The sequence below is a fragment of the Pangasianodon hypophthalmus genome, chromosome 5, assembly GCF_027358585.1.
Source record: "Pangasianodon hypophthalmus isolate fPanHyp1 chromosome 5, fPanHyp1.pri, whole genome shotgun sequence".
NCBI lineage: Eukaryota > Metazoa > Chordata > Actinopteri > Siluriformes > Pangasiidae > Pangasianodon > Pangasianodon hypophthalmus.
Window position 1 is genome coordinate 16,984,705 of NC_069714.1, and position 27,015 is coordinate 17,011,719.

Genomic DNA, 27,015 nt, shown 5'->3' on the forward strand with positions numbered 1-27,015 from the left:
TTTGAGATTTTAAAAAAAACATTTATTCAGTAACAGTGAGTTACTACAGTTGTAGTGTTCTCATTACAATGTAATCTACAGTTGGTCAAAGTAGTATCGTAAAAATAAAGAAATATAATATACTTACATATCTGATGTAAAACCTTTAAGATGTGTTTTCAGTTATTTGTAACAGTTAAGTGCTGTTTTAAAAGATGGTGATGAGTGGCAACAATGCATTAAAGCTAACTTGTCCATGATTAAATAGTTCTACATACAGTCATTGTAAAGGAGAAATAGCACACAAACACACTTGTGAGTTTGGGATTGTTTGGTTAAGAAGCAAAATAAAACTGAACACAATTTAGCAGGATGTATATCTTATCACATAAGAATGTCTGGAATGTAATTTTATAAATACTTTAACACCTGCCACTGCATCTATTTAAAAAGAAAAAAGTAAAAGTGCAATCACAGGGAAATGCAAGCCCGCCTTCAATGTACCTCCATCAGTCCATGTGGGTAAAACAAAACCAGTGAGTATAAGAAAGCAAGGAGAAAACCAAAGACCGTCCCTTCATCTTTTACCACTTATTCCTCTTCTTCCTCCTCCTCCTCCTCCTCTCCTCCCATGACTTCTACAATGAGCTCAGCTGTACAGATGGCTTCTCCGAGGTTATTAACTGCTTTACAGGTATATTTGGCGTCATCATCCCCGCTAACCTCAGATATCACCAGGCTGCAGTTCCCTTCCTCATCATAATCAATCTGGAAATGGCGCGTTTCCTTAATAGGCTGGTCGTCCTTATACCACACCACCTCAGGATCAGGATAACCTGAAAAGTAGAAACAGAGAAAGGCATTTAAACACAATTTTACAGATAAACATCCAGGCATATATAAATATTAAAAAAAAAAAACATGCACAATACATGACAATACTCAATACCTTTTTTTTTTTTTTTTTTTTTTTTAAATAAATGTTGTCAGGGACAGAACAGGTGGCACGATGAACAAAGCTAGAATCTGTGATCTTATGCCCCAGTGTCAACAGTGCATAACCAAAACAATGATCTGAATCGAATATGAGGACTATGTTAAAAGTGTACTTTTATTACTATACAGTAATAAATAAAGATCAGTGTTTGCTATCAGGTTCAAGCCTTGTGAAGTGCAGGAGTCTGTATTCACACACCCTCAATCTTGCAGTCGAAGCGTGCAGCGCTGCCCTCCACCACCTCCACGTCCTTAATCACTGAACTAAACGAGGGCTTCATCGGACTCCTCTGCTCACTCTCCTCTGGGAACTTCTTCAGGTTCTCCTCTGCAGAAAACCCAAGCCATTCAACAGGATGAGAAATACTGTCCAAACTGTTCTCAATTCTTCAATAAGTACTTTTTTTTTTCCAAAATTGTTCTAGTCTGAACAGTAATATCAGAGTACAGATGACCTAAAAAAAATGTTTGCACATTGCAACATTTAAATATAAAATTGTTCAGATACTTTGAATAATAATTAACTGGTTAATTTTTGGACATCCATACTTTTTATTTTTCCCCATTGTCTCTCAGTTTGGTCACTTGAAAATCCCCACCCACTAGCTAGCACTCCCTTATTACATCAAAGCTACCAGTTAGTTTGAGGACTAACACGTTTCCGCCGAGACACATGAAGTCAGCCAATGCATCTTTTCGAACTGCTGCTCACAACGCAGCTAAACACACTCAGAGGAAACTGCTAACTACCCTCTTCCACATACAAGAACTCACAGATGCCCACGATAGGCTAGTGTTGCTCCATGATAGGGAGAATGCTTTTCTGTTGCACGGTTCAGGGGCCTTTTGGACACACCCAGTAATGATGAGGCATTAGCTTGCACTCTGTCAGTCTCTACATTAGGATTAGGAAGGTTTGGTTTTGTACCAGCTGCTAATGATGAATCAAAAGCACCAACTACCAATAAAACAAAAACACTGTCGCCATGGTACCTTCAGCTGGGAGGCCCTTCTTGGCATGGACACCAGCCAACATGGCCATGGAGGAAAGTCGGCCTATGGCACGCACTGCATGCCCTGTTTTCTGTGGAGATGGTTAATGTGTATGTTATGTTAATGTGAATTTTGATGAGTATAACAAACTTGTCAACAATAATTTAAAAACTGATTCATATATACACACAAGTGACAAATTAAATAGAAACCTAACATAGTCTTAGTGTCCCTTGTATTCAATAATGTGTTGGGTCACTACAAGCCACCAGAACAGCTTCAGTGCACCTTGGCATAGATTCTACTTGTGATGGCTATTCTTCCAAAAGATGTTCCCTTCAAATGGTGGTTTGATGATGGTGGAGAGCTCTGTCTAACACATTGGTCCAAAATGTGCTACTACCTGTGAAGGCCATAGCATATGATTTACATCTTTGTTATATTCATCAAATCATTCAGTGAGCCCTTGTGTCCTGTGGATGTGGATGTTGCCATCATAAAAGGGACCATTCATATTAGCATAGAAATGTTTCATTATAGGATAAATGTGACCAGTCAGTATAACTATATATTGATTTCCAGTGACTCTTAATTGTAAGGGGATAAGAGGACCCAAACCAGGCCAGAACAATGCCCTCTACAGCAGAACAGCCACCTGTTTTTCCTTTAATTTGTCACATGTCTGTATATACCCTACCAGTCAAAAGTATGGATATACCTTCCAATAGGAGGCTTTACTAGTTTCTACTATTTTAGAATGAAAAGAAGGCATTAACACTAAGAAATAACACAAATAGAATAATTCAGTGACTAAGAAAAGTGTTAATCAAATAAAAACCTTTTTCCTGATGAGGCTTTACAGACTCTTGGCATCCTTTCCACAAGGCTTTTTTTTTTTTAAGATTTCAAAGAGGCTGAGCACCAAGACTGATTCTGCTAGATTTAAACTACCAAGTAGAAACTAGTAAAACTACTTACTAAAAATACATTCTGCTTCAGAAAAATATTTACATATGGATTTTAACTTCAATGTTTACAATGTTTAGATCTATAAAATACAGTAATAATGCACTTTCTATATTAGCTGCATGTCCACAGATTTGCTCCAACAGCACTTCAGAATAAGATGACTGTTTTTTCTTTGTTTGTTTGTAACTGGAGGTATATAAGGTCATACGCCTGCACCCCTCTACTGTGAAATCATTGACTCCAATACTAATCTTAAAGTTGCACACCAACAGGCACTTAAGTTATACTCTATCTGTTTACCTGCCACCTCCTCCTCAGGATGTATTTCTTCATCCTTTCCTTGGAGAGCTTCTTGGCTTCCATGTTCTTGGTGTCCTGTTTAAGCCAGGGGTGCTGAAAACACTGCTCACAGGTGAGGCGAGCCCTAAGTAAACACAGTTACTCAGTTTCATATAGAAACCACTTCTTTCGCCTCTGACTTTTAAACTGATCTACAATCACTGAATGGTTTATCATTAAGTTACTTAAGCTTAAGTTATTTAAGCTTAAACACAGCACATCCTCGTACCCTGAAGGAATTACCGTAATATGTAAAGACAATCAAACAGCATCCAATAATTAGATTATCACTTAGTTATTATCACGTAAATGTAACTGAGTAAGTAACCTCATTTAGGTCTTATCAGGGACGTTAACACATTCACTAAGAAAGATAATCAGCCCCTCATCACAGTCTGGATTGAAAACATGTGTGTCTCACTTAGTTTCCAAAAATGTGCCAGAGTAAATAAAATCACCCTCTCTAAGCTCTAAACTTACACAAAACTAAATATTCCCTGCTATAATGTTAAATGTATAACAGACTTACATACTGTATATATTACAGATGCAAAGTGAATACTTATGTTAGACAAGGGGGAAAACTGATTATATTTACAGCTGAAAAAGATTTGAAACATAAAGCTGCCCAAACTGATGTACTGAAGCGGCATGTCTCTGTATCTCTGATGTCTGATGTAACTGAGGGAAAATAACTGACAAATGTATCCGTGTACCTCCCACTTTATGTTGATATATTAATTTCTTTTGTACCTTTTCTTCCAATTAATTTAATTCTTTTTAAAATTAAAAATTTTAAATACCAGACTCATGAAAACATATACAGTCACAAAATGCCGATTATACCAATATAATCATTGCTCCATAATTAAACAAATATAATTCTTGCGTCTCTTTGTCTCTGCATTTCATATTGCATATGAATATCTAGTGTTTAGAGAGATGCTACACCATTAAAGTGACACAAACAGTGAGGCGGAGCCTACTTCATGTCTTTCTTCAGCAGATTGCTGATGAAGTCTTTAGCCTCATCTGAAATTTCATCAAATGCCTCGTCCTCGAAATCCCACGTTGCAGATGTAACATTGGACAGCGTCTCATTTTCATTATCCCCCATGAACGGAGATAATCCACTCACACTGAAGAAAGAGAGAGAGAAAGAGAGAGAGAGAGAGAGAGAGAGGCATGGGTCAGAGTAATGACAGAAGACAAACATTAGAGAGATGAAACAGAGTGAATTTGTCTGAGAGTTGTGTGACAGCTGGCTGTGGTCACACTGAGTAATTCCATCATTCTGTCCTCAAAGCAGTAGCTGTGAGTGATTACTATTATTTGGCACTAATTACGCTGATCACTATCAGATTATTCTGAATAACACTCCACCCAGAACAGATGGAAACAGAACACTACACAGATGCTTCTACACGTTTACTCCATCTAAACTTTCATTTGCCTTTAAATACATCCTGTATGTATCTGAAGTGCTCTAGTATCAAACACAGCAGGACATTTTCTTTCTGCTGAGCTCATGCCCATTTTATTGCAGAGCTGCAATTTCCCTTAACCATCAAAAACATTGTCTTAATCTTCCAGCTCTTTACAGCTAAGCCACTTGCGCTGGCCTGGCTGGAAGCTGGAATCCCAGGACTAGCATTAAGAGGAAAGATCAGAGAGAGGCCACAGTGCTACCACAGAGAGACAGACTTCTGCAAACACCGCTGAGATCACATGAGCGCCGGTTCAGAAGTATAAACACAGGGGGTGATAGAGTCCACACATATTTCCCTCCCCATGCACATGGATTCTCTTTAGATCAACTGCCTACAGCTGGGGATGTATAATCTCAGTCTGACTACCACCTGCTCACACACACACGCACATGCACACACACTAAAGCCAAACAAGCCAAGTGATCTCCTGGCACACTAAGAAATCCGCAGCTGAGATGACTGTAACCAAAATCAAAATAAGTGTTACTCACAGTATGTAGCAGATGACACCGATACTCCACATGTCTGTAGTGTAGCTGATCGCTTCATAGTTGATCACCTCTGGAGCTACAAACTCTGGAGTTCCAAACAGCACCTTCAGTGAGCCAGCATTTTCTGTTGTTTCAGAGAGATTTACATTTAAGCACAGTTAGCAGAGGCTGTGGCAGTGATTAGTTATACGTACACAGACAATATAGTGTTTTTGATGTTTTATATGCTGTACAGAAATTATGAATAAATGTGAACTGCTAAAATATGTAATATAATATTTTTACAGGGGGATGAATAATGCATAATATAACAGTTTTAATCTAAACCAACAAATTAATTTCTAATGTTCTAATGAATAGAATATACACAATCATTTACACTGTGAAACAGATATTCATCAAACACTATATTTTCTTATGCTATTGAGTGCAAAAGTTTGCATTCCCTTAGGACAAAATGAAGAACATAATGAAATGTATTTAATTTTGTAGTTGTATTTATAGCAACAAGACATTCTGTGTTTTAAGTCTCACAGATGTACCTTATTATTAAAAGTAAATGGCCAAATATTACGTGTTAAGATGTTAATAATAAAATAAAAATGATGTCAGTTCAAATAGCTCAAACTTCAGTTGTATCCTTTTGAAACTGCTCTCAAATCAGGTCTGGAGGTTACAGGAATCATAACAAAATGTTGTTTCAAATTATTTTTCTGTCAATTTTTATCATGTTTTGCATTGTTATATTATTGCAGGATACATCCACATTTTATTTAAAACATTCTGGAATTCTGTTTGTCTATTTATGTAGATAAATTGTCAAACAGAGGTAATTTTATCATAGGGGATGCAAACCCTTGCCCTCAACTGTCCCCAAAGGACATACCTAGCCTGCGAGCAAGTCCGAAGTCAATGAGTTTGATTTTGCTGCCTGTTTTGTTGACACACATGATGTTCTCCGGTTTGAGGTCCAGGTGAACGATGCCTTTCTTGTGGATGAAATTGACCCCGTCTACAATCTGCAGCATGTATTTAATCACCTCTCTCTCTGTCAGCTCAAAATCCTCATCGATGATCCGCTCAAACAGCTCTCCTCCAGAGACCCTGCACAACATTAATCATAAACCTAAACATATACTGTTTTGTGGTTTATAAAGATAACAAGGCTATGACACAGACTCAAGCCTTATATGCCAGTATCACTGTGACACATAATAATGAAATGTGATGCAGGAAGTGAGAGGAAACATTCAAATTAATAACCTTTTAGTTTTTTTCATGATGTAAGTACAAACTGAGGTCTTAAGCTATTCAGAGGATTTATATCTGTAGAGGGCTTTAAGCAAGAAGAATAAATAATAGCATTGTTAATTAAGGGCACTGAAGGAAAGAAGACGGTTTTCTGAATCAGCAGGGTTAAGTGGCTCATATACTGTACATCTGAATGCACTTAAATAGAAATTAAGATGAAAATATAAAGAAGACGGGCAAGGATCAGATCCTTGCTATGAACATATGTACCATCCATCATCAGTCACATTTATCAAGAATGTCTGTCTAGAGATGTGAGTACACAATAAAGCTGTACAAGGTCCAAAAAAAAAAGTATTTCTATCTAAATTGTACTGTCCAATAAACCAAACAATAAGATTTGCCATTGTAAATATATATCTCAAACAGTCTGGGATATAATGTAATATCAGTGATTTAGGATTAATTTCAAAATAGGACTGAATTAGAAGGAAACAAGAATGAAGAAAAAAAAAATTAAAAAACATACTCACATTTCCAGTACCATGACCATGTCTGACTTGCTTTCAAAGGCATCAACACACTGCACAAGCTTTGGGTGATGCAGGTCATTCATGATTTTAATCTCTTGTCTGACATTCTCTTTCTCTTTTGCTGAGTATGCTTTTATAAACTTCCCAGCCCAGACCTTTTTGGTTGATTTCTCTACCAGTTTAAACACTGTTCCAAATTTGCCCCTAGGACAAATCAAAGAAAAGTCACAATGAGACACTGTGCGCATAAAATATGACAAGAATGCAACTGTATAATATTATATAAAGTTGAAGCAGAAATCACAGTATTGAAACTCACGATCCCAGCCGGTCGCCCACTTCATAGAAGTCTTTAACCTTCACATCTGTTCTGATGGTGACGTCTCTGTACTCGGGTTGCTTCTCTGATTCTGCCAGTAAAACAATACATCTTTATGGGAAAGGCTCATTTATTACTATATTCAATTACATACAGAGAAGTACCAAATATAATTTACAATCTCAACTGAAAATAAAATTCACACTCAGATACAATCAGACCCAAACATCCAGGAGGTTTAAGACATACCATCATCTGAAGGCTCAACGTCATCTTCTTTATTCTCTGCTGAATAACAATTTAACAGCTTATTAAGATGCCACGGTGGAGCTATACATAAAGATTTATCTTTCAGAACAATTTTACTATTTAAACACTAGGTGGAGCTCACCATCTTCTTCTTCCACTTCCTCCACCCCCACTTCAACAGGGACACTCTCTGCACTAGGCTCCCCAACACCGTAGATATTCCCAGCTCTTACACGAAACTTGTACTTCCTATCAGGCGGCAGGTTCTGAACATTGTAAGAAGTGCTGTTACAGGATGCCAGCTCTTTCCATTCCTTATCCACCGAATTCCAGATTTCCAGCTTATAAGACTGAACAGCACTTCCGCCATCATATGTGGGGCCGTACCATGAGAGGGTCAGACTGGATTTGCGGATGTCTGTGACAGCTGGGATGCGGGCAGGAGGGTCGGGTTTGTCTGAAATCCAAAGGGCAAGAGGTCATGGTCAAAACCAGCCAGCCAAAGCCAGATGAGGCAGAGGAATATTAACACCTAATGTCAGCACTGTTTTATCCTAGTCAGGATGGAAGTGAATCTGTAACCTATTCCTGGAATAAACTGGGCATGAGGTGGGAATACACCCTGGATGGGATAGCAGTCCATCACAGGGCACCATGCACACACATTCACACACTCATTCACAACTGAGAGCAGCTAGTCCACCTATTGGTATGTTTCTGGAAGGTCAGAGAAGTTTTGTAATATTTCGTATATTTTGTATATAGCATTTCTTCCTCACAGCTCCAGGGTCCCTGGTTCAATTCTGGAGTTGGATGACTGTCCATGTGGAGTTTCTGCATGGGTTGAGTGTGTGAATGAGTGTGTGCACAGTGCCACATGATGGATTGTCATCCCTTTAAGGGTGTATTCTTGCCTCGCACCCAGTGTTGTTGGAATCTGGATCCACTGCAACCCTGACCAGGATAAAGTGCTTACTGAAGATGAATGAATGAAAGAATGAGTCTATTAAATCAATCAACTGAATCAATGAACGTCACTGCTGATGGCCTTCATGGAAAAATGGAAAACTACTTATTACAGTAAAACTAATACTGTGACACAGTTCTCTCTAAAGGGAGAACCTTTTTATGCCAAATCATCATATAAGATATTCAGATGTTCGACCACAGGCGATGTTTCGCATTACAGTGATTAAAGCTTATTAAAGCATTAAAGTGATTAAAGCTGATTAAAGCTTTAAAGCTTAACTTTTGAAGTAGGTTTCTAATTGTCTTTCTTAGAAAAGTAAGTCTCCATTTCAAGACCTTTTTCTCAGTAGTTATTGAACTGTGAAGTACAGTATAAAGTATACTTGCCAAACATATTAGAGCAGTACACCCTTTCCATTACTCTGGGCTTTCCAGAAAGTTTGGAAGGTGTGCACTTAACTGATTTAAATTATTTATACCATTTCAGGAACTCTGGAAAAAGCTGTTTCATCAGGCAGGAGTCAGTGTGGACAGGACACAAGTGTGAACAAGCCAGAGCAGTCCATGTTAGCGCCGGCGCATTTTGATGAAGTCTTACCTACTATGGTGAGATTGAGGGCAGCTTGCTTCATGCCATAGCTGTTCCTGATCTCAATGGTGTAGCAGCCGCAGTGCTTCTGCTGGCTGTGTGCTATAGTCAGCTGACTGCTGGAGTCTGTGCTCTCAATGCTGATGTCTTCTGTCCCATCTTCAATCTTTCATTTTTGAAGATGAAAGAAAATTAATTTTTAAAAGAAAATTAAAAATCTATAATTTAAATTTAAATAATTTAAATTATTGGTTTATATTAACACGCTCATTCTAATACATTATCACTTTTACAGTAATAATTAATTCACAGGCACTTGTATGGTAAACACTCTACATAAGACTAATAATAAATGTATCCCTAAAAAGCAAGCCAGAGGCCACGGTGTCAAGGAAAAACCCCCTGAGGTGACAAGAGGAAGAAACCTTGAGAGGAACCAGACTCAAAAAACCCATCCTCATCTGGGTGACAACGGATAGTGCGATTATAAATCATTCCACTACTACAACTGTATACTATAAAGTCAAGCAGTGCTAAGTGAGTTATAGTTTCTTCTATCAAACTGTAGTTATCAGCTGTTCAGTGATGGAGACTTGAGTGTAAACTGTTCTTAGCGATTGCTGAAAGAACATCCACAGCTATCTTAAGAGTGCATATATGTGCATACATGTGCATACATAGATGTAAAACTTCTACATCATGGTTCTAAATAATCTGGTTATTGCTAATGTTATTAAAATATACTTTAACCTTGGGACCTCTACTATGATTTATTTTTAATAACTGTGTAGTAGATTTAAATGTGTCAACAACAGTTGAACCCTTATTTAGGACTGGCTGATCTTATCCTGATGATAATCACACAGAAATGATCATTTTACTTTATATTCTTCACTCTGCTTTGCTGCTTATACATTTACATTTATATTTTCATCGTCTGCAATAGATAAACATATATGATCATGAAACTTTGTGAAAATCTGAACATAAAGCAAGTTATAGCTGATTTTATTGGAGGAAGCCCACATCTCTCCAAAGACTTGCAATGGCTTAATATTGAAACCGGCAGCTTCCAATATGATAGACAGTTGTTGCATAGCAATAGCCAGGAACAGAACAGTGGCTAATGTAGCTTCTTAATGTAGTGTTTTCATATACATTTGCTTAGCATGTGTTGCCACTGTGCTTTCTGCACAGTCACCACTTGGAATAAAGAGTAAGAAATAATATTAATCAGATAATGCTTCTTTTAGTTGGCCATGTCAGGGTTTGTTAAAGCATTGCTGATTAATGGGTAAAATACTTACCGGTTTGCGGAACTTGAGCCAGGTGGAGTTGATAGGTGGAGCTCCAGTGAACTTACAATGAAGACTAACCCGCTCACCTGCACGGATCTTCAAATCTTCAGGAAACTGCACGATCTGAGGAGCCATGCCTAAACACAAAGTGTGTGTACATACATGAAGACAGGTTTAGTGCTTTTACAGCTGGTGCCAGTCTGCGTCAACACACAGTAAGGGCACAGATTCAGGGGCCAAGTGCGTTATTAGGCAAACAAAGTTTAGAAGATTCCAGAAATCCCATGACACACCAAAGGCTATAGGCTGCAGAAAAAACCCCAAAAAACAGGACAGACATGCAAAATAAGTGAGTTTCACTGGTATACAACAGTAAATAAAATTTACTGGAATGCAAATTTTTTTGTCCCCATTGGACCTGTATTACCTTGTTTAGGAAGTATTTTGGGTGGTGGCTTCTTGATTCGGGCCTCTTCTGGAATAAGAAAGAAACCTAAATCAGCACTACATTTCACTGAGCCTTAACTACCACTAACAAAACATACGTAAATGAGTAAATAAAAAAGAGTTTGTTTGAGTGTATCATACATAGCAAAAATGAAGGGTGGAAAACACACGTGCACACACACTCACACATTTGTCTTGTTATCTTTGTGAGGACCTTCCACTGACATAATTATTAATGCAGCTAATTAATGCTATGCCTGCATCCAAGTCTAACCCTAACCTTAACCTAGTAACTGAAAAGAAACCTTTCGGCTCTTGTAGATTTTTAAATAAAAACACTTTTTTTAAAGTAAATTAAATATAAAAAAGAAAAAAGTTTTCCCTGTGAGGCCCAGCCAATGCCCCTATTCCTATAGCAGTCACATATTCATATCCTAGTGGGGACACATATTTTTAATATCTTTGTGACCTACTTCCAGTGGCTTTTATATTATTGCAGCTAAATAATGCTGCAAAAAGATTTCTCTTTGTGAGATCTAACCAAATACGCTCCCAAACTCAAAACTCTATTAATTAAGTAGTAATTCAATTATGGCAACATTTGACCCTCACAAAAGGCTAGAAAGCTGCACACACATGCATACACTGGCTGATTAGCAGACTCAGAGAAAAGAGAAAGGGGGTGCCTTGTTCTTCTCTCAATGTCCTAAGAGGGATCAGCTGCTTATTTTCTTTAGTGTTTGCCTTTTTTGGTCATACTAAATATAGTCCCCAAAAGAATCCAGGAAATAGTTCTTGGCTGCACTTATTTCACATCTGATTATTGTCATGAAACAATGTGGTAGAGAAGCCAACTAACCCAATCAGCATGCAGAAGCAGTACCAGGGCTAATTCAATCAGCAGCTATTAGAAATGTATGCTGGATTTTTCTGTAGGATTTTGTACAGATTTTTCTGTAGGATTCTGCATTTTCCAACACTAAGCCATATCAGTTTCACGACTCAACTCAACACAAATGGACCATTGATGGCAATCAGCCATTTTTATAAAGAAGGACATTTTCAGATTTGCTTGGAAGATACGTTAGTATTGAAGGAAAAGAACAAAGTATCAACAATAAGCTAAATCATCTCCTTCTTGTAGCTGTTCAGCATTAACACCAACACCAGCAAAATTATTTTCCCCAGACATTTCCACATGCCATTTTTTTTAGCTAATTTAGGATGTACATACTGTGGTAGAGGATGTTTAAACCACAGTTTTCAACAAAAAATTTGATTACCACTATGCCACTAACTACTCTGTCATTAGTTTTGCAGCTAAACCCTGAATGAAACCATGTGGTGACACAAATCTCAACACTAATTCAAAGCCAAGATATGTAGAGATGATAGAGAGACAGACTGGAGACATTATGAAAGAATTATGAGAATTAAGAAAGCATGCCTAAAGTCTGTCTAAAGGAGTATGATATTAAGTTAAATTATTACCCAAGTGACCACCATGGAATCAGTACTTCCACAACTAAGACCTATTAGTATCTGAACTCCATCACCAACTTTCATTTAACCTTTAAAGGCCTGTCCTGTCTGTTCGGTGTATGTTAGCTGTCTTTAGGGTCCATATCATGCACTACCTGTTAGATATGTCTGCATGCATTGTGCAAACATTTCCAGAAAATCAAAGTTGCAAAGCTGAATGAAGTCCTGGGAGATAGGTCGACCCTTTCAGATATAGAAAACTAGCAAGTCAGCTTTCTGATGAACCACGTTCTGAAGGTTCATGTTCATTATGTAAACCAGATTTGTTTGTAAACAACATGGAAAAGAAAATTCAAGGCATCTTCAAGAAAATGGCTTTCAGGAGCAAATATTTAGTTGAGTCACCAAACAACACACACAAACACACACAAACACACACAAACACACACAAACACACACACTTACTATCCTTGGATCCTTGTGAGGACCTTCCACTGACATAATCATTAATGCAGCTAATTAATATTATATTCACACACACAAATCTAGCCCTAACCTTAACCTCAGGAATCAAAAAGGAAAAACTTTGGCTTTTTAAAAATAAATAAATAAATAAATAAAAGGAGCAGGTTTTTGTAAAAGCAGCTTTCCACATAGAGACCAGTTAAAAGGCCCAAATGATCAGATATTCCTATCCTTGTGGGGACGTTTGGCTTCCACGAAGATAAAACGAAGATGAACACACAAACGCACACCAAAGCTACACTATATGGCCAAAAGTTAGTGGACACCTGACCATCACTCGCGTATGTGCTTTACGAACATCCCATTCCAGATTTAGTCCCCCTTTGCTGTTATAATAACCTCCACTCTTCTGGGAAGGCTTTCCACTAGATTTTGGCCATATAATGTACATCCTACTCTATCTATCTTTGCATATTTTTAAATCACTTGTGTGTGTATGTAATTATAGAACTCATTTACTCAATGATAAGGAAATCTGAGTATATAGAGATGCTCAGAAGAAGAATGTCCTTCAGTTGTTTCCCCTTTTGTAGTATCACTTTAAAAAAAAGTTGAGAATAGTCTTATCAGATGTTGTACAATTTCACGTTAAGATTATAATTCATAACAAAAAGTACACTCTCTCTCTCTCACTCTCTCACACACACACACACACACACACACGCACGCACGCACGCACGCACAACAGCCCTCTTTCATGTCTCGCAGTGTTTAGTCTGCATTGGGCAGCTTCAGGTCATCACATTTTATGACAAATAATCACTAGGCCACTGTTAGACAGTGTATCCGTGCACCATCATCTTAAAGTAGTATTTACAGCATCCATCTTTAAATATCCAATAATTTACTAGGTTGGTGAGGTCAAGCCAACTGTATGCATATGACACTTTTTACCACTATTTATGGCAACAATTTACACTCACAAAGATTTAAAAAAAAAAAAAAAAAAAAAAAAAAAAATTATAGGTCCATGCTCCTAATGAGGGCAATAACGTCAAGGAAAAACTGAGATGGAAGAATGAAGAATGTCTGAGAATGAGTGAAGACTCCGAAGAGGAATGTGGAGAAGATAAAAAACAATAGCAACATAATAACAAAGGACGTTACTTCCATGAAAAAAGCGAGTGATCATTAGAGGTTCATTGTGAACACATGGCAAACGCAGGACCGGGACCTGTCATACGCAGCGCAGCACACAGAGTGAATGAGACATGAGTGGTGATATTTCCAGCTGGGTATGTTTGCATTAGGCTCAGCATGGTCTTATTTCAACCTGAACCTGCCCTCTAGCACTGCTGGTCAAAGATTAACTCTTTAATAACACTGCTTGTTTTTAGAGCTTTATGGTATTTAATCACAGACTTCCCATAATTCCACTTCATACCGAGTCTTGAAAGAATGTTATACACTTACATTGACATTTTCAGCATTTGGTAGACAGCCTTATCCAGAGTGACTAACAGATGAACTTTTTAGGCTCTAGCAAAAATATCCTCAGACTAGTACAAATATCAATACAAATATCAAGATAAAGAGGAGTTAGAAAAAAGGTACAAGCTTTTTTTATTATTATTATTATTTTTTTAAATAGTGCTCATCTTATAGCTATACACTACATCTACATCTACATCTATAACTACATCTGCAAAACGTCGACTTGCTATTGTCTATTCTTACATTGCTCATAAGCATTACTCATCACTGTAGATGCTACTGAATATTATGCAGCTGCTGAAAGTCACAGTTCAGACACGGATCAACGCAACAGTATCAAGAAACGCCCAGTGCCAAGTATAGACATTTTACTGCACAGAATAAAATGCTAAAAATCCAGTGATAATGAAATGGCTCAGAGAGCTGAAAGTTATTCTGCTTCATTAATAACTCAGCAACAGGGCTGGAAAATATGATGATTATAATATTGATATTGTGATAGACTACACCACAATACACTTTTCTGAGATACTGCATGCATCACAATATCTATCACATTTTTATGTTTTTGTGAAATAACTATTACAAACTCTAATTGGAAGCAGATAAAAAATTTGTTAAGAATTTGTTAAAAATTTGTACTCAATCTTTAAATGACCAAAGACTGAGACATGCACAGCTTTTTCCCCAGTCCATAATTCATCACTGAACAGCCCACTGTACTGCAATTATATGCAAAAACCACTTATGTTTACTGTCAAATACCATATATTGTGGAAATTATTGCATATTGTTTATATTGCGTATAAGTATATACAAATTCTATGCACACTTCTATACTTGGCAAATAAAATCTTTTGAATTGAGGCCAGTTTAAAATTGTAAAATGTTCCTTTTCAGGGTAAAATAATAGCTTTATACCAACATTAAATGTAAGTATCATTTAACTTAGTTTTTCACATTTGTTTAAAATGCAACATTACTGTTTTGCTGGCAGTGTTAGCACACCTAAATATCGCCATGTTTATCGAGTAGAGTAGAAACAATTCATTATATGCTATTTTTGTCTTATCACCTACCCAACAATATGCACCAGTGAAATGCACCAGTCCATATGTACACATTCACTAAGAACTTAAATTTACTCACTGGAACACTCATCACGCCAACTACATGAAATATACAAAACAATATGAATCAGTTTTAAAAATGATCATGGTTTTTAACTAGCTATGGAGACAACAAGGTCTGGTCGTCAGTCTGTTTTGTTTGTTTGGTTGGTTGGTTGGTTGGTTTTCTCCCACATATTGCCAGTTGTTAAATTTAATGTGGAAACAGCAATGTTGCAGCGGCGGAAAAGCTTGCATTCCAAAACACCGCCCAATCAGTAGCAACACAGCCGGTTCTCAACTGATCTCTGAGCAGCCAATGTGGGTTAAACTGTGAGTTCTGTTGATCCCAACAGGTATGCAATACATACTTTAACATATTACAGTAAACTGCACACCTCACAGCTAATTTATAGTTTCTATAACAGTGCTAAATCAGCAGCCTTTTTGAAGCATCAGTTTAGCTTAGCTTTGCCTACAGGCTCCATAACCAATGTTGGGAGTATATAGAGTCAACATGGACAGGCAAAAAACAAGGAAGTGATGGAGTGATTAAAAAAAACAAACAAATGGGATAAGAAATTAGAAGTCTGTGTAATACATGTGTTTGACAGTATTAGTTATTCATGTGAAGCAGGTCACATTTTAATGGGCCTCACTAAATTCCAGAGTGATGAGCTAATGACAGTGCAAACAATCTCAAGTGGAACACTTCCTTTCAGTTTTATCAAGTTATTATAGCAGTTCATATCAGAGTGGGACAGAATTACCATTAAAAATAGCCTGAACATTCTAAGCTAAAATCGGAACAGTCACTGAGGACTGGAACTATGCTACTGGGAAAAGGTTTGAGGCTAGTTTGAGGAAAAGGGAATTGTGGTCATAAGCTTCCATTGTCTATTAGTCTTGTACCTCCAGTCTGAAAATTCAGAATTTGGACATAAATCTGTACATTGGCCCACTGACTACATTTGGGGTACATTTTCACCTGAACTATTCTATTCCTTCAGTACTCTTGTTGGTGATGGTCCTCTTATGTGAACCACTTCACCCTTCTGAGAAAACTAATGAACAAAATAAAAAGATTTGTTTTTCTTACAGCAGGTTTCCCACATTGACTACACTCATTAAGACATTCTACTAAGAGCAAACAGAGGACAATGCTGCAGATATACAGTGACACAAATGGCAAGAAAAAATAGAAACAATGTGTGTGGCAACATGACCGAGACAGACAGAGAGAGAGAGAGAGAGAGAGAGAGAGAGAGAGAGAGAGAGAGAGAGAGAGACAGGCAGACAAAATAAAGAGAGAGAGAGATATGACTGAGACCATACATGGAAGTTTAGGAGAATTGCAGCCATCTAATAAAAGCCTTAGTTCTAGCTTGATCACTGATGCTCTGTCCTTTGCAGCCTCTCTCTTTATTTTTTCTCCCATTTTCACTCCACATTTCCTTCACCATCACCCCCTGCAGTCTCCTACACTACATTTGTTTCAGGCTCTGTCAAAAAACTCATGTGTTAAGAAGCTTCTTTCAGACATGAACCATATATGAATCTACTGAAACACAGCACACACTCTGTTCACTTTTTTTTTTTAGATTTTGATACACTCACACATTCTGTATTTTTATTACGTAGCACATTAAAATTGCAACACAGAGATATAGCATCCCAAATTCAAGAAAACATGAATGTTTTGTTTAACTTCACCCAAAAAATATATATAACTCACATTAAGAACAAAAAACAAAAAATTCTGTGTGTGTGTGTGTGGAAATGTTTCAATTTGTATTCAGCAGTGGGAAACACAGGTCTCCCATGCCTCTCCTTTTTTGGGAAATAAAGAAGGAAGTGCATATTTTGGAAACTTACTCTCTGTGGTTGGAGTAGAGGGCTTCTTACTTTTCTTGTCAGCTGGTGTTGAGTTTGAGGCACTAGGATCTGAGGAAACAGTAGACAGCATGTGAAATGCTGACTTTTATAAATATATGCAGGGAGAGAAAGAAAGAAGAGTGATAGAGAGAGATGGAGGAAGATGGAGAGAATATCAAACCAGAATATCATCACTTATGATCAGTTGGCAATGCATTAATAATCTACCAAATATCTGCACAAGTCTAACACAACTGGAAAAACATTGATATTCAGGTTTTATGTGCAATAGCAGTTTTTTCCCTTACAAATACAGTCATCCTGCCTGCACCTACAGGGGCATGCAGCTGGGAGGCCATGCTGGCTGACCTTGGTAATTGCAGGAAACTGCTGTGTTGGAAGGAGAGTCGGCCAGTTACACCTCCCAAACCAAATCAGACCTAACCAAGTCTGCAACACTGAGTTTAAACAGCGCTGATCCATAATCCATAAATCCACATGATGCATGGTTAGCTTACATTTTGTACGAAAATTGAATTTGCTTACCATCAACCTGCACCATGCAGCAGCACTCAGCTGCTCCTGCACTGCTTTCAGCTCTGCACACATACTGGCCCTCATCTTCAGGCAAGGCCTTATCGATGGTCAGGGAGCAAAGGCCACCTGATCGTACAGAACACACACGTATACTTACTATATATACATTGAAAAAGACCAAGGAATCTTCACTTTGGGTCATACTTTCTCATGTGTCTACACTATTTCTGGTTGTTAGGGCAGATTCATCTGAACAGTATTTAGTCATAGAGCACAGAGGAACATTTAGTATCATAGTGTACCCTAATCTGTTGACTTTAAGGCTATATATATGTGCAATGATTATTTGCTTAGCATATTCTGTCACCTCGAATAATTCACCTTATTTACTTGATGGTTTTATCCAAATTTAGCTGATGGTTTTATCCAAAGCTTACAACTGAGACATAATACAAATGAGCAGTTAGATCATAACTGCAATACTGCAGTATTAATCTGAGTCTTCTGTGTGTGCTCAACACAATAATTGGTATTGTGCCTGACAAGACTGGGAGCAATGGGGGCATTGGTTGTTCAGTGGTTAAGGCTTTGGGCTACTGATCGGAAGGTTCTGAGGTCTTAACCCTCAACTGCTCATTTGTATCCTGTCTCAGTTATAAGTCGTTTGGATAAAACCATCAGTCAGATTTGGATAAAACCATCATCTAAATAAGGTTAATTATTCGAGGTGACAGAACATGCTAAGCAAATAATCATAGCACACATAAGGACATATATGAAATATTAAGTAATCTTATTTAATTAAACTTGTCTTTTAAACTCATCTTGAACAAAACTGAAAATTGAAATTGATCAACTGGATCAAATTCAACACTACGCAGCCAAAGCACTTAATGGCTCCAGACAACAGGAGACCAGCTTTCTAAAGCTCTGGTAGTGTGTATAAACTTGGCACAATCAAGAAATGCTCTGCTATCCTTATGCTTGCTATTCGTACTTCTGTAAATATGATACTAGCTTTTATAGGGAAATCATTTGGTGCAGACAGCAGAAGAAATAGAAAGGAGCTATAATGATAATAAATAGTTTGTTAAGTTATTTTGGCTCATATTCATACATTGAGAGGAAGCAGACTTCTTGGACTGGACATCAAATTGGGCATCTAAACTTTATGGTGCCTGTTTTAAACCCCATTCCCATTAATTACCTACAGTAACTGCATGTGAAAAGAATTCTCATTCTGAAGGACATAGATGGAGTCAGAACAAGGGCTCAAAAACATTTCTGAAAAATTGGTTCACTCCAAGCTCCTGTTCATATTACATTCTCATACCATTTTGCTAATCGAGAATGCATGTTGGAGGAATGTGCGTGAGACAGAAATAACCTATGCAAGGGAATATAATGCGATCGTTTACATTTAATGACAACCCACTGTTGCTGCACAGTGTAGAAAGAATAATGTCCTAAACAAAAGCACACCATCAGCAATGTTTATCCAAAGATGTTTGGGATTTTGAAGGTAACAGATTCCAAATACCTGTTAATCTGTGGGTTAATGAATAGTAGTTTTAATTTCATTTTTGTTTTAAGTAAATGTAATTTCTCTTTGTTTTTCATTTTGTTCCATCAAAACAAAAATATAACATGAAGTACATATTTTATACTAACCCTCACTGGTAATGATGATAAATTTGGATGGCTTGATAACTTTTCCATCTAGACTCCATGTGACAGTAGCAGGTGATTCAGCTGAAAACTGGCACTGCAAATGTAAGCGTTCTCCATCCAATACTCTCACATCTCTCAGTTTTTGTGTGAAAAGTGGCTCTTTTCCTCCTCCTGCATTCATTATCTCTGTCGTCCCTCCATGTACACAGTTCACATCATTTTCCTTCCCCGTGCAGCTCTTTGGCTCTGGGCTCTCTGTATTATTCTCCACACCCCCTTGTTTCTTCTTCTTGTTTAACACAGATCTAAAGTCAGTTGGCTCATTTTTGTTGAGATCTGCCTTTGCAGAATAAGCAGAAGCAGGTTTGGGGCCCACAGTTCCTTTCTTGCCTAGCACTGCTCTGAAGTCCACCTGCTGGGGGAAGTGGATCTTCCTCTCCTCCTCACTTTGGGTCTTGGGCTTGATTTGCCGTTGGAGGTTGCTCCTGAAGTCCATCTGCTCGGCCGTGATCTCCTTCAGGTCCTCCTCCGAGACACTCTTGGTGGTGACCTTCCGGCCCAGGACGGTTCGGAAGTCAATCTGCTCAGCTTCCTTCTGTCGGATTTGGTCTTCCCGATGCTCCTTGGTCTCCACTCGCCTTTTCAGAAGACCGCGGGAAGCAGCTGACTCCTCTGGATCCCAACGGCCCCAAACCGGATCTGGTTCTGATGGGAGTGCTGTAGAGCTTGGTGCCTCTCTCTGCTCTCCCCTGTCTTGCTCTGTCTTTTCCACCCCTCCAGATCTCTTATCAGCCCCTCTACAGTAAAGGAAAGAACACAGCAATGTTGAAAAAGGAACAGCCCACACTAGAGAGCAGCATAAATGAGCAGAGATTTAGTCAAGCACAACACAATGTTACATCACAGATGACTTCAGAAGCCTTATAAGGAAGGAAGTCTAAAAGGGGCTCTTTTGCTAGAGTGCTCCCCTTGGGACCACAGCACAGCTGGTGGAACGGACATCAACAATTTGTTAAGCTAGAGGGTTTACAGGTTATAGGCTGAGCCTGGAAGCAGAGACATCTATAAATAATGCTTTGAAACAAAAGAGAGGGGGAACACAGAGAAATACTTACACTTTATAAGATTCATGCCCAGAGTCCTTATTAACTAGCAAAGGGGCCACTGCGCTACAGTCTCCTATTTTGTTTCTGCAAAACACAAAAGCTTTTGTGAGTTCAGACAAAAACACAACTGGAGAAGTAGCAATATTATGCAGAATTGAAAATACGAAAATTAACAGCCTTTTTTTCTCCATAATATTTCTGAAGGAAGTGAAAGCACTTCATCTACCACTTCTGTTCACACAGGAATAAAACTTCAGAACTGAAACCTATTGTCCCCCCCATTAGTAAACAATAAAAGACAAATCCGTGAATTTAAATAGCAAAGACGCTTCCTCTTGTCTCCCCAAAATCTGACCTGGCCTGAGTGAGATTTGTCACTTTATTGATTTTGCTCACTTTGAAGATTTATCAGGAATATAAAAGACAAACGTTTACAACAGAAAGCTCTTAAAAGAGCTCATACTTGAGATGGATCTCGTAGTTTCCAGCATGATCAGCTTTCACTCTCCTGATAAAGAGTGAAACTACATCCTCTTTCTGCAGCACCTCAAAGTCCTGCCCAGAGGACACCACCTGTCCATCTTTCATCCAGAGGAATTCTGGGAAGGGGTCTCCTGCGATGGCACAGGAAAGCAGAGCATGCTGACCCTCACACACCGTGGTAGACTTGGGCTTAGTGATGAACCATGGCTGTACACCATCCTGGGGCTCTGAAACACACACAAACACAAGCAGGACACAAGTCTTTTTTAAATCCCACTCCCACCCAATTCCAGAAGAATTTTGCACAATCCTGCCCACTCCCACAGTTATCCTGCCCATAAATTTTTTTATTTAGTTTCCCAAAATAGAAACAAATGAGTACTTTACACCACAATGACCCTGGCCAGAATAAAACATTTCCTGATGAATAAACGAATGAATGCGGTAAATGTGTTGCACAGCATCGCTTTGGAATATGCTCCCATGTTCATCATTCTTTCATCTTCCCGCTAGCGTCACATCACACCTGCTCCTGCCTGAATGAGAGTAAACGCTGCCCTCTCCCACAACTGGGATCCCAGCCCCAATGCACCCCTTTAGTTCAGACAAAAGGCGCCACTTTAAGTGCTAGTTGATAAGATAATAAAAGGTTATAATAAAGTTGATCAATACCTTGCACAGTGAGCGAAGCTTCAGTACGAGCTTCTCCCACTTCATTCCACGCCTCACAAGTGTATGTGCCGGTGTCTTCGGGAAACACTTCCTGTATGACGAGGCTGTACTGGCTGCCTTTGCTCTCAAAGTGGAAGTCTTCAGACTCTTGAATCTCCTTCCCATTTTGTAGCCAGAGCACCTCTGGAGCAGGATGTCCTAAACACCACATCACCACCACATTCAGATATGTCAAAGGTCACTGCATGTCACCATATTATTTAAATAGAGCCATTTAAATAGAGTAACTCTGATTTAACCACTACCAAATGACAGAAACACCTCTGAAGCCAACAAGCCAGGATGTTTCCATTTTAGCAATCGCTGTATAATTATACTGTATAATCTGTAGGAAATTTGTAAGACAGTTCTCAGAAGTGTAACTCCTCTAGAGGTTGATATACAGGAAAGGCCCTGGGGGGAAAAGCATTTGCACATTCCAAAAAACAGATCTTGGCGGAGACTAGAGGAAATGTTAGTAAAACAACACAAAAAAAACTTCAGCAAAACAACACAAAACAGAGATAAAGCATTTCGAACTATATGCAAATACAGTAAGAAAGTCAGAAACAATACAGAATCCCACAAAAACTCAATACAAATATAAACATAAACTCAACATAAATACAAAAGCAAAGATAGCACAGCAATGTTTAGAATGAAAATTCTGAAATAAAAGCAATCATTAGCATACTTTGCATTGTATGTGTTATCATTACACGATATTATTACTAGCATTGCCTCCGCACAGCACCAGGGTCCCCGGTTCGATCGTGATATTGGTTACTGTTAGTGTTCCTGGGATAGGCTCTGGATCAACTGCCATCCTGATCAGGATGAAGCAGTTAATGAAGATGAACGAATCAGACTGCACTTCCTGACTACAGAGCCCGGTGATGTGCAGAAGAAACAGTGCAGAAATAACAATGCATTGCAGAAGGAACAATGTCTCTTACCCGTCACCTCCACAGTCATGGTAACCTGGCTGCCATCCATGACCCTTAGATCTCGCAGTTCCTTTAGGAACACTGGAGGGGAGGGTCTCTTCTGCTCCGAGACCGGCACAGCAACTGGTCTTTTAACATTTGACTTGGCTGGAACGACCACACAGACAGAAAATTAGATAATGAGATTAAAATGTGACTCTTCAGAGAGCAGCTATTCTTTTCTTTAACTCGTACAAAACAAGTGACTACACAAATGATTAATATGTGTGTCAAATATCAACATTTAACACAAGTCATTTTATCATTTTTAAGTTTACTTTTATTGACCTCTTTGTCACACAATTCCATCAACACTACTGCACCTCCAACAAGACCAGAAAGATATATTATGAGTTCTCCTACTCGGAGATATCCTATTCTCACAGGTCTCTCCCCTGAGGGGGATTACCAAGGACTAGCTTACTGTTCGTGGGAACAGCCAAAAGATCCTACATCTGCAGAACTAATGAACAAACCGGAGAATACTATGGAAGTATACAGGATGCGAGAAACAAGCCCTACAGCTACAGTGGCTTGCATAAGTATTTAACAACCCCCCCCAAAAAAAAACACACACACACACACACACACACACACACACACACACACACACACACACACACACACACACCCGAACTTCTCAACATTTGGTGTGATGCTTTTACACAAAATAGCCTACAATATTGAAGTGGGGGAAATCTACATAGTTTGCAAAATTATTTACATAAAATTATTAAGAAGTGTAAAATTTGTTATTGCAGTTTTCATCTGCACTGGGGCGAAACCCTTAAATTAGTTCTTGTGCAACCACTTACCATCAAAAGTCACATGATTAATAGTGTTAATTAACTGAATAGAGTGTGGAATTAAATTGTCGCATGATCTCAGTATAAATACACCTGTTCATAGAAGGCAGAGTTCGTTAGAGAACATACTTAAAGACTCCTGAAAGCTGTAGAGTATCAATTAAGGTTTGGTTACAAAAATATTCTAAACTGTTAAAATCCCAGAGAGAGCTATTAAACTGATTATCAAAGAATACAAACAATATAGGACAACCACACCTCTGCCTGGAGGAAACCTTCCACCAAAAGTCACAGACTGGTGTGATTTATATTGAGATCACATGACACTTTATAAGTGTTACATTTATGCATGTAGTTTTCTGTGTAATTGTTGATGATTGTCAATGATGTACTGCCTGGGGTTACATGCAGGTAGTACAGGCACTACACAAAGATGACAACTCATTTAAATTTAAAAAGTAAATTTCAGCCTGTTGCAGCAGCTCTATCTAGGTTAGAGGTCGGGGCCAAACTAACGTACCTTGGTTTAAGGACAGAAAATCATCTGTCTGACTTTGTTTTGTCAGTATATAGTAGCTTTGGCATCACTGAATATGAGTTATTATATTTTTGTTTAGTTCTTTTTTTTCTTTTTTAATCTTTGCTCTTAATTGTTTCCTAAGTTTATGTTAGAATACAAAGTATTGCGTATACATACTAGTGTGCGCGCGCGCGCGTGTGTGTGTGTGCGTGCGTGCGTGCGCACGTATTTATTCTTATTGGTGTGTGGTTTGTGGTTTGAGAACAGCATTGAATTATTGACTTGCTCACTGGTGGTTTCTGTTCTGTTCCCTGGCCTGCTCATAACAATTTGCCACATAAGTCTCAAATTCATTAGCTTTGTGCTCAATTCATGAGAGTGTTTCAAAACTTTATAAACCATTATAAACAATTAAGCAATACAGGGTCAAGTTTACTCGTGCTGACCTGAAGAGACATTCCTGATCCACTACAAGTCTACAATCTGCTGATTTCTGCCAGATGAGTTCATTGTGGCCTCAGTATGCAAACATGGCCATAATCTCATTAATTTAATATGATACCAGAGAGGCTGATAGTTTTTCCAAGAATTACTCAGTTGTAGGGGACCTTTAATATTACATTATTACATATTATCCAATTTATTATGAACAGAAATAAATTAGACCAAATAAAACAAAAATAGACCAGGTGAAGTGACTCACAAATCAATGCCAAAACCAGTTTACAATATATCCAGAATGATCTCTAAACATTTATCCCCAAACCTGACTGTGTCATTGTACTACATTAAGGACTTCAATTAGCTCCTGAGATGTGTGTTTAATAAATGCAAATAAGATTATATTTATAACAACACTATGTACACAATGTGATGTCAATCTTATCTACGGATAGCTACTACTGAATTCCAGCAGCCTCCCTCACTGTTATCATGGCTAACTCCTTCATGCTAACCCCATATACAGCTCCAGAAGTCCAAAAATACAGGCTGGGGATTAATGGCCATGTACATGTAGTTTCATAAATCTCTTTCATTATTATCATTAACTCTATGTTTCTTTTAATCTGGATATTATTTGTGCATTATGTGTAATTTGTTCAAAAGAAGCAACCTATTATTATTTCTTATTACTTCCTTCCCCATTGCTATACTGGCTGCTCTCCACATCTGTCCTTCAGAGGGACAGGCAGTACTGGCCTATCAGTTCCAGCCACGGCTGTGTGGGAAAACGCTGGTATTTCACATTTTTAACTCACATCAATGTTGAACCTTTGCCACAGAGCAGTTCACAGACAGCAGCGATACAAGCAGGAACACAGAAAGCAGCTGTTCTTTTAATCCTACAGAAATATCTCCTACAAAGCATAGCCATGGGATTCACTTATCGAAGGAAAGCGAAGTGTCATATAAAAGTTACAACTCATATCTGAACTTTGCTAAAATAATATTTAATATATTTTATCCATTCTCCACAGTAAAAATGCTTTAAGAGTTAAGATTATTGGGGAGGTCCTTCTGGTGAAGTTTAAAAAAAAAGTTTGAGATATTTGATAAAGCCTGTTATGAAAATATTTCTAAGGATCATCTCCATTAAATCCATTCCTGCCTTTCACATCCAAACAAAAGTCAGGAGAATTTGTGCAATGGGGATTCCAACACTGCTGATGGTTTCACTAGAACTAAGCTACTTTTAGTGTGTTTTCATGAGTGTTGCCTTGATCACAACCATTCCCTGGTGATTGTGTGTCTTTTGTGTCACAGATTTTGATGCTGTTTGAGATGGGCATTTAAAATTTTTTTTTTTTTTGCTGAGCTGCAGTTCATGGTGGGACAGCAGACAACACACTCATACCTTTAACAAGCACTCGGGCAGTGCACACTGCTCGCCCATGCTCATTCTCAGCCACACAGGAGTACAAGCCTTCATCAGCACACAATGCATCCTGTATAGTCAGCTGGGCCTGAATGCCATCAAACACAGCATTTCCATATGAGATTGCTTTATCTGTGAGAGAGAGAGAGAGAGAGAGACAGGAAGAGGATCCATATAATGTGCAGGTGTGAATGTGTTAGCTAACAAGTTAGCGCCCACTTCCTCCATGTAAGAGTGCAGGGGTTACCATAAACTTGATCATTTCCTCATGAAACTGATACTTGACATGTACTTATTTACTGTATAAAGGAACAGGTGGTAAAATTCCCATCAATACTGTTCTTAAATGATCAGAACATAATAAAGGTGGAAGCCAAACAGGAAATAATTATATGACATCTGAATACAAAGTTATAACTCTGAATATATAAATGTAAATCGTGAATATATAAATGTAAATCGTGAATATATAAATGCAAATCTGAATATATATATATATATATATATATATATATATTGTCTACATCTCAATATAAATATATCTTTATGATCAGGCATGTCAATATACAGATGTTCTTATTGATTTTTTTTATGAAAAAGTAGGCCTATACATCCTGTATACATTTATTAATGCAAATATTGTACTATCATATAATTATTTTAAGTGCATATCACTTTTCTAAACCAAAGGGGGCATGTTCCTCTACTTTACAAAAGGCTGGCTGTAGTGCCAAAGGGTCCTCATAGTCCATTAACAGTGTTAATGCTATGTAGCTTTTCTGCAGAATTCAGCATGACTGAGAGGGAAATTGTCAACAATCTGTTGACGAATATTGATTTTATTGAGACAAAAACAAAAACTCATTATGCCAAGCATGTGTATAGGTTTAGTCAAATATGGAAAAATTAAGAGCTTGTCTATCAATATGCATGATAAAATGTATGAATATACAATCAGGGTTTATAACTATATATTCATGAT

At 38.0% G+C, this 27,015-nt stretch overlaps 1 protein-coding gene across 4 annotated transcripts in view; it reads right to left on the bottom strand.

Annotated features, from left to right (window-relative positions):
• Positions 1 to 27,015, bottom strand: part of mylka (myosin, light chain kinase a) — a 57,801-nt gene continuing 30,786 nt past the window's right edge. For 2 of the 4 annotated variants that reach the window (XM_026911738.3, XM_026911731.3), the window contains exons 11-32: positions 26,013 to 26,165; positions 22,802 to 22,939; positions 21,807 to 22,004; positions 21,115 to 21,361; positions 20,661 to 20,735; positions 19,546 to 20,342; positions 17,884 to 18,000; positions 17,338 to 17,406; positions 10,893 to 10,940; positions 10,475 to 10,602; positions 9,177 to 9,333; positions 7,752 to 8,066; positions 7,610 to 7,648; positions 7,361 to 7,451; positions 7,042 to 7,245; positions 6,144 to 6,361; positions 5,258 to 5,381; positions 4,263 to 4,415; positions 3,238 to 3,361; positions 1,969 to 2,059; positions 1,175 to 1,303; positions 1 to 815 (exon numbers count right to left, since the gene is read on the bottom strand). In XM_026911738.3, coding sequence (XP_026767539.3) covers positions 571 to 815; positions 1,175 to 1,303; positions 1,969 to 2,059; positions 3,238 to 3,361; positions 4,263 to 4,415; positions 5,258 to 5,381; positions 6,144 to 6,361; positions 7,042 to 7,245; positions 7,361 to 7,451; positions 7,610 to 7,648; positions 7,752 to 8,066; positions 9,177 to 9,333; positions 10,475 to 10,602; positions 10,893 to 10,940; positions 17,338 to 17,406; positions 17,884 to 18,000; positions 19,546 to 20,342; positions 20,661 to 20,735; positions 21,115 to 21,361; positions 21,807 to 22,004; positions 22,802 to 22,939; positions 26,013 to 26,165 — 3,860 coding nt within the window. In that variant the 3' untranslated portion in view covers positions 1 to 570. The remainder of the gene's footprint in view (positions 816 to 1,174; positions 1,304 to 1,968; positions 2,060 to 3,237; positions 3,362 to 4,262; positions 4,416 to 5,257; positions 5,382 to 6,143; positions 6,362 to 7,041; positions 7,246 to 7,360; positions 7,452 to 7,609; positions 7,649 to 7,751; positions 8,067 to 9,176; positions 9,334 to 10,474; positions 10,603 to 10,892; positions 10,941 to 17,337; positions 17,407 to 17,883; positions 18,001 to 19,545; positions 20,343 to 20,660; positions 20,736 to 21,114; positions 21,362 to 21,806; positions 22,005 to 22,801; positions 22,940 to 26,012; positions 26,166 to 27,015) is intronic. The other 2 variants (XM_026911743.3, XR_008301858.1) reach the window with 2 other exon arrangements.